Source organism: Hyperolius riggenbachi, chromosome 5, assembly GCF_040937935.1.
Source record: "Hyperolius riggenbachi isolate aHypRig1 chromosome 5, aHypRig1.pri, whole genome shotgun sequence".
NCBI classification, from domain to species: Eukaryota; Metazoa; Chordata; class Amphibia; order Anura; family Hyperoliidae; genus Hyperolius; species Hyperolius riggenbachi.
The window spans coordinates 363,895,858-363,908,870 of NC_090650.1; the positions used below are offsets into that span (position 1 = coordinate 363,895,858).

At 44.9% G+C, this 13,013-nt stretch overlaps 1 protein-coding gene across 2 annotated transcripts in view; it reads left to right on the forward strand.

Moving 5' to 3' along the window:
• Positions 1 to 13,013, forward strand: part of CRISPLD1 (cysteine rich secretory protein LCCL domain containing 1) — a 103,653-nt gene that overhangs the window by 72,617 nt on the left and 18,023 nt on the right. For both annotated transcript variants that reach the window (XM_068234830.1, XM_068234831.1), the window contains 5 exons: positions 4,170 to 4,230; positions 4,954 to 5,020; positions 7,341 to 7,471; positions 8,406 to 8,449; positions 8,538 to 8,610. In XM_068234830.1, the coding sequence (XP_068090931.1) occupies positions 4,170 to 4,230; positions 4,954 to 5,020; positions 7,341 to 7,471; positions 8,406 to 8,449; positions 8,538 to 8,610 (376 nt within the window). The remainder of the gene's footprint in view (positions 1 to 4,169; positions 4,231 to 4,953; positions 5,021 to 7,340; positions 7,472 to 8,405; positions 8,450 to 8,537; positions 8,611 to 13,013) is intronic.

Below are 13,013 nucleotides of genomic sequence, written 5' to 3' on the forward strand. Positions count from 1 at the left end.
TCTGAGAGGTTGGATGAAAAAATCAGTATATCGTCTAAATACACCAAGACTAATCTGCCCAACACCTCTCTGAACACCTCGTTAATCAGCTCTTGGAAGACGGCCGGAGCGTTACACAACCTGAAGGGCATCAGGTACTCGCAATGCCCGTCGGGTGTGTTAAAGGCCGTCTTCCATTCATCACCGTCCCTGATACGCACAAGGTTGTATGCACCCCACAAATCCAGCTTCGAGAAAATCTTAGCATTGGCGACCTGGGTAAACAAATCTTCAATTAAAGGCAAAGGATAACGATTTTTTACTGTAGTCTTATTTAAGCCCCGATAATCAATGCAGGGGCGGAGGCCTCCATCCTTCTTTTTTACGAAAAAGAATCCTGCCCCTGCTGGTGACCGAGAGGGACGAATAAAGCCTTTAGCCAAATTTTCTCGGATGTATTCTTGCATAGCCAATTTCTCTGGCCCAGATAAATTATAGAGATGACCTCTAGGGGGCATACAACCAGACCTGAGATTGATGGGACAATCAAAAGGACGGTGGGGAGGAAGTTTATCCACTGATTTGGGACTAAACACGTCAGCAAATTCTGAATACTGGCTTGGCAAACCTTCCACCTGAATTTTGGTGTTACCCAAGGTTACCTTCGCTAAACAATGATGATGGCAATGGGTAGACCAGCTCGTTAGCTGACCTGAAGCCCAATTGATCTGAGGGGAGTGAAGTTGTAACCATGGCATGCCAAGAATGATCGTGGAAGTTGTCATCCGCAAAACCAGAAACTGTAGACTCTCTTTATGTAACACCCCCACCGTGACCCTTAACTCTGGGGTCTGAGACAGAGGGTATTTACTCTGCAGCGGAGAGTCGTCCACTGCAGTGACCAGAATCCGTTGATTCAAAGGGAAAATAGGAATCCCCAATTTCTTCGCAAATTCGTAATCCATAAATTTGGCTGCTGAGCCAGAGTCTAGGAAGGCCTCAGTGGCAACTATTTGATCTTCCCAAGATATAGCACAAGGGAGGAGCAAACGTTTATCGTCTAGAGGTAAAGACTGCGCGCCTAGGGTATTACCTCCGACTACACCTAGGCGGCAGCGTTTCCCGACTTCTTGGGACAATTCTGCACTCTGTGACCCTCCTCTGCACAGTATAGACAGAGCTGTTCTGTTTTTCTGCGATTCTGCTCCACCCGGGACAATTTTGACCGACCAATCTGCATTGGTTCCGGCGGAGGTGACACGGGTGGAGGAGAGGCGTATGAAACATATCTCACATTGTTCCTACTCCGAGTCTGTCTCTGGTAGCGTAGACGACGATCAACCCTGACTGCTAATGAAATGGCCTCATCAATAGACTTCGGCTCAGGATAACCCAGCATTAGATCAGAGATCGCGTCTGACAACCCTGACAAAAAACAGTCCAGAAGTGCGAATGACCCCCATCTAGCTGAAACTGCCCATTTCCTGAACTCAGCTGCGTAAATTTCCACCGGATCCTTGCCTTGCCGCAAAGTCTTGAACTTCTGCTCAGCGGTAGAGACAATGTCCGGATCATCATAAATTATAGCCATAGCTTTACAAAATTCCTCAACCGAGGTTAGGACCTCATGCCCTGTCTGGAGAATCCCCTGACAGCAGAGTCTTAATAAACGCAATTCTCTGTGCCACGGTTCCTGCTGAATTAGGCCTCAACTCAAAGTACGACAACACTCGATTTCTAAAATTCTGAAAGTCAGATCTGTGACCAGAAAACCTTTCGGGCACAGGCATACGTAAGTCTGTACCTGGAGGAGATCGCACTATATTCACAGCCGTCTGTAGGACTTGTGATCTGCAGTATCACCAAGAATACAGATATATACCTGATTATTGATGATGTGCAGAATCACCAATAATCCAAGTATAACTAACCTCTGGACACCTATATAGTGTGAGTGTTTGGTGCAACAGTAATGACTTTGAGTGGGACCACCTGAGGAGCAGGTGGTCCTTGGCAGTATGGGAAATACCTCTGGGAAGTGCAAAAACCTTCCAGCAGCCTGAGACATCCAAAGGGGTGGAGCCCCAGGCTGGAAAGCAGGAAGAACCTGTGGCTGAGTGACACCTAGAAGGTGAGTGTCACGAGCAGGTCTGGAGACTAATCTCTCAATGGAGAGAGATAGCTCTCAAGGTCGGGCAAGCCAGGTCGGCAACACACGGGCAGATGAGGTACAGACACAGAAGGCTGATTCGGTAACCAAGGGCAGGCAGGGTTGGCAACAGGTACCGAATCAGAAAGCAGAGGGATAGTCAGAAATGCAATAGGTCATAATAGATATCAAACAATGCCTAGTCTTGGGTGTGAGGTCCGTGGTCTCAACACCCTGGAACTAGTCTGAAGTATAATATGATGGTACACAGTATCCCTAGTCCTGGGTGTGAGGTCCGTGGTCTCGACACCCTGATACTAGTCTGAAGTATAACACAATGATAACACAGAATCCCTAGTCTTGGGTGTGAGGTCCGTGGTCTCAACACCCTGGAACTAGTCTGAAGTATAACACAATGATAACACAGAATCCCTAGTCTTGGGTGTGAGGTCCGTGGTCTCAACACCCTGGAACTGGTCTGAAGTATAACACAATGATAACACAGAAGTAATCTGGCTCAGTGTGAATTCCCAGGTCCTCCTGGTTCTAACACACTGTGGGATCTGACTATGGTCCGAGTGCTTTCACGTATGTGTTCGCAACGGCAGACAACTTAAGACTGACCAGCAGTAACTATATATAGAGCGGCCACTCATAACCGATCAACCAATAGCCACTTGCTCTGAGGTCAGCTGACCAAGCTGGTCAGCTGATCCCTCCTCGTTTGTCATAAAGGTTCTGCCTCTCAGCGCGCGCACGCGTATTCCTCAACCTGTGTGAACTAACAGACCCAGCCGCACGCTGCTGCGTGTAAACCGCCGCGCTGGACGCGGAAACAGCCGCCTTGCTGCCAGTACACGCGGCGGCTTTTACGCGATCTATTACAATCAGTCTTTGAAAGCACTCGTGCTTCTGAAGATGGGCCGCTGCGTACTGCGCACGCGTGGACGCACTTTCTCGAGCATGCGCAGTACAGAGCCTCCAGTCTTCGGAAGCCCGAGCGGGCAGGAGATTCAAACAGAAAAGCCTGCGGGGGAACGAGGAGACCGGTAGGACCCAGAGCCTTCCCTCTCCTTTAGTGAGTATCTGTTTTTTATTTTTAAAGTCGCTACAGATTCACTTGAATTGTCTTCCATAACTTAGGATAGTCTTTGGAAGTTTTTTCTTTGGATGGAGGGAAGGTGTATTTGATTATAAACAGTAGCAACTTATGGAAAGTATATGTATAGGCATCACCTATAAAAATTATAATCAACTAAATATTTGGAGTTTTATTTCTACTATTCTCTTCTATTACACAGCCTGAATATAATTTCCAGTAAAACAGGAATAGGAACTGAATAGGAACGCCACTAAAAACTGCAAAATGTGCACAAATTGACTTTACTGCCAGGTAAACTGATTATGTGCTAACATGTCCCCTATTTTTCATGAGAATTCAAATTTTTGGTAAAATACTGCATATTTTATGACCTAATTTACTGCAAGTGGGAAATTATGACTAAAATCTACCAGAATAGCAAAACTTCTTTTACCACATGCGGTAAAATACCACTTATGCGGTAGAACGGACGGTAAGCGTACCAGAATTGAGGCAAAAGTGTTCCAAACTAAGTCTGCACATTTCTTAGGAGCTAAGATTCAGGTCCGAACATGTTAGCCATTTCATTTTAACTGCTGTATCTGCTATTGCTAAATAAACCTTTTTGGACCTTTCTAAATCCGGTGTGTGCGGACTTCGTTTGGAAAACTTTCTACTGCAATTTGGTGTACAGCACCTCTGAGGTAAGAGAGAGGTAGAGTGTTTTTCTACACACCAGTGACCAATCAGTTGTGTCTTTATTAGATACTAGAACCAGAACAAGTCAGATACTTTATGAGATTGCTGTTTTACTTTTACTTTGTTTTACTTTGCCATTCGATTTCAGGAGCATGTATCTGGTACTACTGATAAATACATTGTATTATGTAATATATATTCTTTTACTCCTCATAGGTTAATACATCTTCTAGAAATGTATGATGTTCTTGTATCTTACAGCTCAGATAGTTTCATGTGATGTTCGGTTGAGGGACCAGTGTAAAGGCACAACGTGCAACAGGTAAATGCTTTGAGTAATCTAAAATAGTGTGGTTAGTTCTGAGCAGCACAGTCAATGTTGCCTGTGGTCATTCTTGTTTCTTTTGTGACCTTGGTCTTCCTTTCCATGTGCAGGTCATTTTTCCTCTCCATGTTCAGGTCCTTCTGTTGATCCAAGTTCTGATCCATCTCTCTCTACATGTCCAGATCCTTCTTCCTCTCCATATCTAGGTCCTTCTTCCTTTTCATGTCTAGGTCCTTCTTCCTTTACATGTCCAGGTCCTTCTTCCTTTACACGTCCAGGTCCTTCTTCCTTTACATGTCCAGGACTCCAGGTCCTTCTTCCTCTACATGTCCAGGTCTTTCTTCCTTTACATGTCCAGGTCCTTTTCCTCTCTATGCCCAGATCCTTCTTCCTCTTTATGTCTAGGTTATTCTTTCTCTCTATGTTCTTGTCCAGGTCTGTCTTTCTCTTTATGTCTAGGTTCTTCTTTCTCTCTATGTCCATGTCCAGGACTATCTTTGTCTCTGTGCCAACATCCTTCTTCCTCTTCAAGTCTGGGTCCTTCTTCTTCTCCATGTTCAGATCCTTCATCCTCTCCATGTCCTGGTCCTTTTTCCTCTCCTCTCATGGAAGCTCTATTACAAACTGAATACTGATACCCTCCTGTATGTAGTGGAACTATTTAGTGTTATCTTGTATGAGAAACATTAATGATGCACTTTATGTTTTTCGAATCTACAGATATGAGTGTTCAGCTGGCTGTTTGGAGAACACAGCAAAAGTAATAGGAAGTGTACATTATGAAATGGTAAGTACCTCGTCTGAATTATGGAAACTGGGATGCTTGTGAAAACTGAATTAAGAAGAAAAGTAACACCCCGATTAAAACAAAAGGGCTATAAACTACCTTATTTAGTATCTAAAGGCACTGATCATGTGACTGCATTTGTCAAGTAAGGGTTAGTGGTCTGGGCTACCCGCAATTCTAGAGCATAGCTGGGTGGTCTTATATCACTGCATCATTACCATGAGTTGCAGATCACCGCACCCCCTATTGTAGGGGCATAGAGGGGCTGCAGTAAAGTGATCAGTGCCTTTGGGCACAAAATCAAGTATAGAGGTATGTTAATACCTTCTTTTACAGGGGGTGTAGCAACACTTCAGATTACATCTATACTAACAGAGCCTAGCTTTAATGAAAATGGGGGGCACTACTAAAGGGGACACAGGTGTCATGTTATGACTTGCACTGCACTGTTTCATCTGACAATTTCGCTCTTTTCTACCACTGCAGCATATGCTGGCTAAAAATCAGGGGCGCAACCACTACGGGTGATCAATGAGATGCAAATTTTTCTGAGTTGATGCAAATTTATATGCACATATATACAGTTTGAAAATGGACCAATCAATTTAAACCCAAGTTTAACCACTTGATGACCCATCCTTTACCCCCCCTTAAGGACCAGCGCTATTTTTTGTGATCTGTGCTGGGTGGGCTCTGCAGACCCCAGCACAGATCATGCTACATGCAGAGCGATCAGATCGCCCCCCTTTTTTCCCCCCTATGGGGATGATGTGCAGGGGGGGTCTGATCGCTCCGGTGGGCAGGCATGTTGCGGGGGGGGGGGGGCACCTCAAACCCCCCCTCCACGGTGAAATTCACCCCTCCCTCTCCTACCTGCTCCCCCCCCGGTGATCGGGGCTGCACAGGACGCTATCCGTCCTGTGCAGCCAGTGACAGGCTGTCCCCTGTCACATGGCGGCGATCCCCGGCCGCTGATTGGCCGGGGATCGCCGATCTGCCTTACGCCGCTGCTGCGCAGCAGCGCCGTACAATGTAAACAAAGGAGACAAATGTCTCCTACGTTTACATTTAGTCTGCGAGCCGCAATCAGCGGGTCGCAGGCTATTCACGGAGACCCGCTCCGTGATCTAACAGGAAACCGGCCTTTCCTGATTAATTAGGGAGGCACCTGGCGACGCAGAGCTGCGTCGCTGGTCCTCCAGCTACCACTTTGCCGCCGCACGGTATGAGTGTGCGGTCGGCAAGTGGTTAAATTGATTGGTCCATTTTCAAACTGCATATATTTGCATACAAATTTGCATAAACTCAAAAGAATTTGAATCTCTTTGATCATCCCTAGTAACTACAGGGGAGCAGCCCCTTTTGACCGTAGGGGGCCCAGAGCTGTAGGGGGGTCCCAGCTTCTACTTCACTCGATCTGTGGCTACACGTATGTGTAGGGTGTGAAGATTACGATGTCCACACTTGTTTTATGAACCTTGCAAGCTGGGCCCCCAGACTGTGAGGGTCACAAGGGGTTGGCAAGGGAAAGAGTGTGAACGCTGGGGGGCCCATCAAAGTGCTTTTTTTCTGGGGGCCCTAATGATATATAGTTACGCCCCTGGTAGGGATGGTCAGTAGGGTGCTATTAATCCTGAATTCATGCAAAATGTATATAAATATTATTCAAATCAATGCAGCTTGGAATGGTTCCAGTCAAATGCAGCAGTTGCAGCTTTAATTTACCCTCATCGATCATTGGCAAGACAAATGCAGACAGAACATAGTCACGAGAGTATGCATGTTTTTGTGTGTAAATGAACACCATTATATCAATACAAGGGTCATAAATACAACATTGTGAGCAATCAATGGCAATCATACTCAACTGCAGTATTCTCCCCTCAACTCCTCTGCAAATCATTTTTTTTAAATATTAAGGGCGAGGGGCTCTTCCCTAGCATTGGGCTGAATGAGGCAGGGGTTGTAGCTAGGCTAGGCAGCTATACAGCTCCGATACTCCTCTTCCTGTCCCCAAATTAAAATTTACCATCACACACGATATCCCTTTAGATCTGTGATCAAAGTGATTGAACTTGCTGATGAAATCTGGTGTATGGCAGGGTTAGGCGTCTGGTAGGGTGACTTTTGTTTTGCTGAGACCATAAAATATTTATTTCAGACCAACAGACAATGGTATTTTTCATTTTATTATTGATTGTTTAATCATAATCAAATATGTTCTGTTTAGCGTGTGTGAGGGAAAAAACTAAGAGCATTCTATACCCTTTTATAATAATAATTTGGTGAAAAATGTAGTAAAAAAATGTTTTTGTTACAGCAATCAAGTATTTGCAAAGCAGCTATACACGCTGGTGTCATTGATGGTGAAGGAGGATGGGTGGACGTCACAAGGCAAGGAAGGAGAAATTACTTTATTAAGTCCTTCAGAAATGGGGTCCAATCTATTGGGTGAGCAACGCAACATTTTTATATTATTGGTTAAATATATATTTATGTGCTATTATCAAGTGCATTATAAATGTGTATGTAAAAAATAGTTCCTTACCTGACCTCAGTATAGTTTAAATATTGTTGGAAAAAAATATCTATAGGCCATGCATTATGTTTGGCCCATTCTAGACCACCAGGGAAGCTATACTGGGGTGAAGCCCTGGATCACCAGGAAAGCCATATGGGAGAGGGAGGGTGAAAGCACTAGACACCAGGGAACAGTATAGGGGAGGGGGGATCACCAGGCTCCAGGGAACTGTTTAGGGTTGCAAGAGGGACCACTAGGGAGCAGGGAACTATTTATGGGTGGGAGGGGAACCACTAGACACCAAGGAAATGTGTAACAGGGGAGGGAAGGGGCACTAGATTCCACCAAACTGTATAAGGAAGGGTGGGGCCACTAGACACCAGGGAACTGTATAGGGAAAGGAGTGAGGACCACTAAACACCAGGAAACTGCATAGGGGAGGGAGCACCACTAGATACCAGGGAATGGTATAGGGAAAGTAGTGAGGACCACTAAACACTAGGAAACTGTATAGGGGAGGGAGCACCACTAGACACCAGGGAACTGTATATGGGAGAAAACATGCATTAGACACCAGGGAACTGTATAGGGGAAGATGGGGGGGCCACATCTGGGAATTTGAGGGGAGGGAGGGAGTCTCTAGACACCAGGGAACTGTGTAGGGGAGGAAGGGGGGTACATGATTAGACAACTAGGAACTGTATAGGGGTGGCCACTAGATATTGAGGTTGGCCCACGACTTAGTCCCAGTGTTCAATTTTGGTTTGACACCCCTGCTTTAGGCTGATCATCCACGTGCAAAAACTGTTGGTATTGCGTTCAATAAGTAAATCAAACTAAACCTTTTTTTCCCTTGCCCAACAGAAAATATCAGTCTGCAAACTCCTTTACAGTCTCCAAAGTATTATGTGAGTATATAAATTAACTAAATCCTATTTCCTCCTAATGTTGCAATTTCATTGAGCTACATAGTTCAATATATCCCGTGTGTTCTAGTTCAGGCTGTGACATGTGAAACAACAGTGGAACAGTTGTGTCCCTTTCAACCTCCAGCATCACATTGTCCCAGGTGAGTTCAGTAATATTTTGTCTATTTTATTTATACAGTAGATGCTTAATTCTTCACTGTTTGCAGTGTATATGTATTGGTCATGTAAAATAAATAGTTTTCTCTATTTTTAAATCTTTGTGATGAACTGTATAATTTCATTTTTTTTTTTTTTGCCTCTTGCGGTGCCAGAGGTTAAATTGTCACTTTGGACTTGAATGGAAGGTCTAGCGACAGGCAATAAGGAATTAGGGCTTTTTCTTCCTACCCGTCAGGCCAGCTCCCTTGCGAGATGAGTTAATAGGCAAGAGGAGAAGCAGAGAGATGACTTGCTGGTTAGGGAATGATAGGCTCAGTCTGCACAGTGATGGTTTGGCAGGTAATTCCTCATTTGGTTTGGGATTTGCAGGTTCACTAACCCACAAAAGTTAGCTTGCGATTTCACCCCTTGGCTAGCAAACGCTAGACGTTCACCCATCAGGTTCACCCAACAAAACAAACTTGAAGACATGTGAAGTCCCTCTACGTCCTAACGCCTAACCTAGCCCATTAGGTGAATCCCCTCCTTATACCCAAACCCTAACCTTCCTTTTCTCATGTGCTGTCCTTCCTGATGCCAAACTCTCCCTAGCCTAATTAATCAGTCAATCTAACCTCCACCTACCCTGTGCCCTTACTCTAACCCTTCTGGTCCATCACCCTAACCCCCAACTCTGGCCAGTATTCACCTTCCATCAGCTTCATTGGCAGGTGTATAAACAGGGCACAGGTGCTGACGTCTACAACAATTATTGGTTACAAAACTTGAATTGGGCACTGGTATCAAGTTTTTTTGAAGCCAAGCACTGGCAACCCAATTAATGCCCTTGAAACAAAAAACATCACTCAACTGCACTGTAGAACAAGCACCTGGTGTTGTGCCTCGTAGCAGTGTTATTTAACATCTTCTGTGGCGGCATTGGCTAGGGGCTCAGTACGACACTGGCTATTTTCTGCAAGACTGGATTTATACTTTTTCTCCCCCAAGGTCAACTATTTTTGTACAGCACCCTGTGCAGCCCCCTCTTTCATGTCTAACATTCATGTACAGCAGCCCCTTCAGTCATATACAGATCTCTTGTGCAGCATCTCTCTTCTATGTGTTGCTCCCATTTGCAGCCTTTACTTCCATATGCAGCAATCCCTCTTCTGTGTTCAGCCGTCCCTTGGCCAGTTGCCGCCCAAGGCCCGGGCCTTGGTGGCCTTCACAGAAATTCGGCCCTGATTTTCTGACAGATATTTTAACTGTATTTGTTTATGATCTTCATCGCTTTGGAAGTTAAAGGTTATTTTTTCCTGACACTATTGGAATATTTTTTCCCAGAGAAAGGGAATGTGCTTACATTTGCAGATTTGCATAAACACATCCAAATGTTAGTGATAAATTACTATTTTTGCTGATTATTCCAAACATATTGCATCATCCAATAGCTGTCATTTCCCCTATATTGTGATTGGGCACATTTTGGTGCTTGAAATTCTTCAAATTTGCTGGATTTGCTCTGTTTCTAAGCGTTAGGTGTTGATTATTACCTCAGTAAAAAATTATGTTTCTGTGCCACTTACAGTAAGTTCAGGGAAGACTTTTGGGAAGGGTGTTAAGTGCTAATTTTCAGATATAATTACTGAATGACATCATTACTCATACCAAAGAGGTAATGATGATCAGTGCTGTCTGAAGGAAGGATGGGAAATAAAACGTATAGCATGTGAAACCTCTGCTGTTTATGAACAGACCTTGTATAATGTGAGGAATACATTGCATGGCAGCTGAACTTTTCCTATATTTCAAAGACAGTTTTCATAGAAAATATTTAACCACAAATCTACTATCGTCAATGCAAGAAGAAAAATGGTGGCACTGTGTCTCATGAAAACACTTACACTTTATCGCACAAAAGCCAGTATAGATACCGTGGGTAGCAGTGGGGTTGGGCGGAGCCTGACAACCGTTTCACGGTTGCCCACTTCCTCAGAGGCTAAAGCACATTATGGGCTGAGGATGGGGGTCATTATCTGGACTATAAAAAGCAAAGATGGTGTGAGGAGGAACATCATGATTCACTTGGATAGTAGGGGAGGCGTAATGCAAGGGCATCCATAGGCGAGTGTGACAACTACGACTAAGAACCCGGTAGAGTCAGAAATGTGTCAGCTTGCATGCTGTTCTATTTTTGCTATTTTTCTAAGCTGATTCAATAAAAAGGACTGTTTTTACTCTATGGAAGGTGTGCGGAGGAATCTTCTTGATCGACTGTGACAATAGTTGTGGGGGATGGGGGCTCCCCTACATACTATGCACAGGAGGAAGTAGAGGATCATCCTGCCATTTTCACTTTCTGGTAAATCTCACTCCCCCCCCCCCCCCACCTCTCCTTCCCCACAGTTGCTGTATTGATAACTTGCTGACATCTGTCCTCATGTTCCTACAAAGTAGGTAGGCATTAGTCTTAATAATGTGACTCAACCTTGTATATAGCTATCCGTAGGGGGTCAGGAAGCAGCATGCGACTACCATGTAGCTGATCCCAGGATATAGGCAAAGGCCACAGTGGGGGTAAGTAAAAGGGCAACAGAGGTTCAATTATTACGGTGTGCAGTCAGCCACACATTGGCTAATGGTTAGTGTTAGGCATGGGGAGGGAGGGGGGGGGGTTAGTGTTTGGACTAGATAGGGGTGGGGGGTTAGTGTAGCATGTAGGTAGGTGTAGGGAGGGTTAATGTGAAACATAGGTTAGGTAAGGCAATAGTACAATATTACAGAAGGAAACTCTTATCAGTGCCAAGGAGACTGAATAAATGATCGTTGCTGAGGATAGACAACATCCAAAGTCCAAAAAGTAATGCTAATGAAAATCAGCGCAGATCTCAAAAGTCAATATGTGATAAAATACGGTCTATAAGGCTTTGCCACTGTGGTATTCAAGTCTTATATAATCTTATGGCTACCATCACCCAGAGGAATAAGAGGGGCTTACCAGCTGCAAACAACACACATTTTAAGGTTGTGCATATTACATTTAATGGTGGAAGGAACAGACCACAGTCTCCAAGAGATCCAAACGTCCTCCACTCCCCCAGTCCAATCAGGTGTAGTATCCAGAATACCAGCAGTAAACAGTAAAAATGTAACCAGTCCAGAGTCCAGTTCCTCATGGGAGATTCTCAGTATTTCCTTTACTTTCAGAGTGTGATTTGCATTCTGTTCCCCTCAACAAACCCATTTAGCTAGGAAGCAATGGAGATCAGCATAATGCTGTGTATAGCTGTTCAGCAGGGGTATAGCGGGAGATGACATCGGGGATGTGGGGGGCATAGTTCCAAAAAAATGGGCTTTCCATTTACTGGACAAATACTGTACAGTGGAGTCATCGGTACTCCTACATCTACTAGATGATTTGTGAATGGTGTCACATTTTTGAAATTCACCTTTTAAGCTGCTTCATGCTAAATATTAAAGGGAAGGTCCGAGAAGTATAAAAATAAAAAAATCCACTTACCTGGGGTTTCCTCCAGCCCCTGGCAGCCGTCCTGTGCCCTCTCCGCAGCTCCAGTGGCTCCCGGTCCCCTCTGGTGAAGAAACCGGTCGGCTTCTCCTGCGCTTTAGCATGCGGCTCACTGAGTCGCACTGACGTCATCCGGACTATAATGCGCAGGCGCAGAGGCTACTGCACCTGCGCAGTATAGTCCAGATGAAGTCAGCGCGACTATGTGAGGAGCGCACTGGAAAGCAAGTAGGCCTCTTGTACCGGAGGGGACTCCAGGCCACCGGCGGGGAGCATAGCTGTGGCGAGTGCACCAGACGTCTGCCACGGGCTGGAGGAAGCCCCAGGTAAGAGCATTTTTTTATTTTTATACTCCTCGGATGTATCCTTTAAAGATAAAACTTATTTGGGCAATGGAATCTGTACTAAATGCTTTCTGTGTCTGTCAGAACCAAGTTTCCAAGTTTATCTTCCTACAGAAAGAGTGTAAATAATCCATGGAATGCCTTTGTGGCAGCATGGACTTCCTCTAAATTCTCCTATGGCAGGAATTGGAGACGGTGTTATTTGTTATGATTATAGGTCCGCTGAAATCCCCTCCTACGCGCAGATGATTATGCTTGTGGCTGTTTCATGTACGCTGCCTTCCAGGTCACAAGTGAATGAAGTTTCAAATTAAGTAATGTGATCCTCGTTCACTCCAGCGCTGCGGCTTTACAGCATAAGAGCTATATATTACATCAGCAGTTCATGTTCTGAGCTTTCCCTCACTAAGGCCTAGTGCACACCAGAGCGGTTCTGCTGCAGTTTGCGATCTGCTTGCTGGTGCAGATCCGCTAGGGTAATGTATTTCAATGGGCTGGTGCACACCAGAGCGGGAGGCGTTTTGCAGAAACGCAT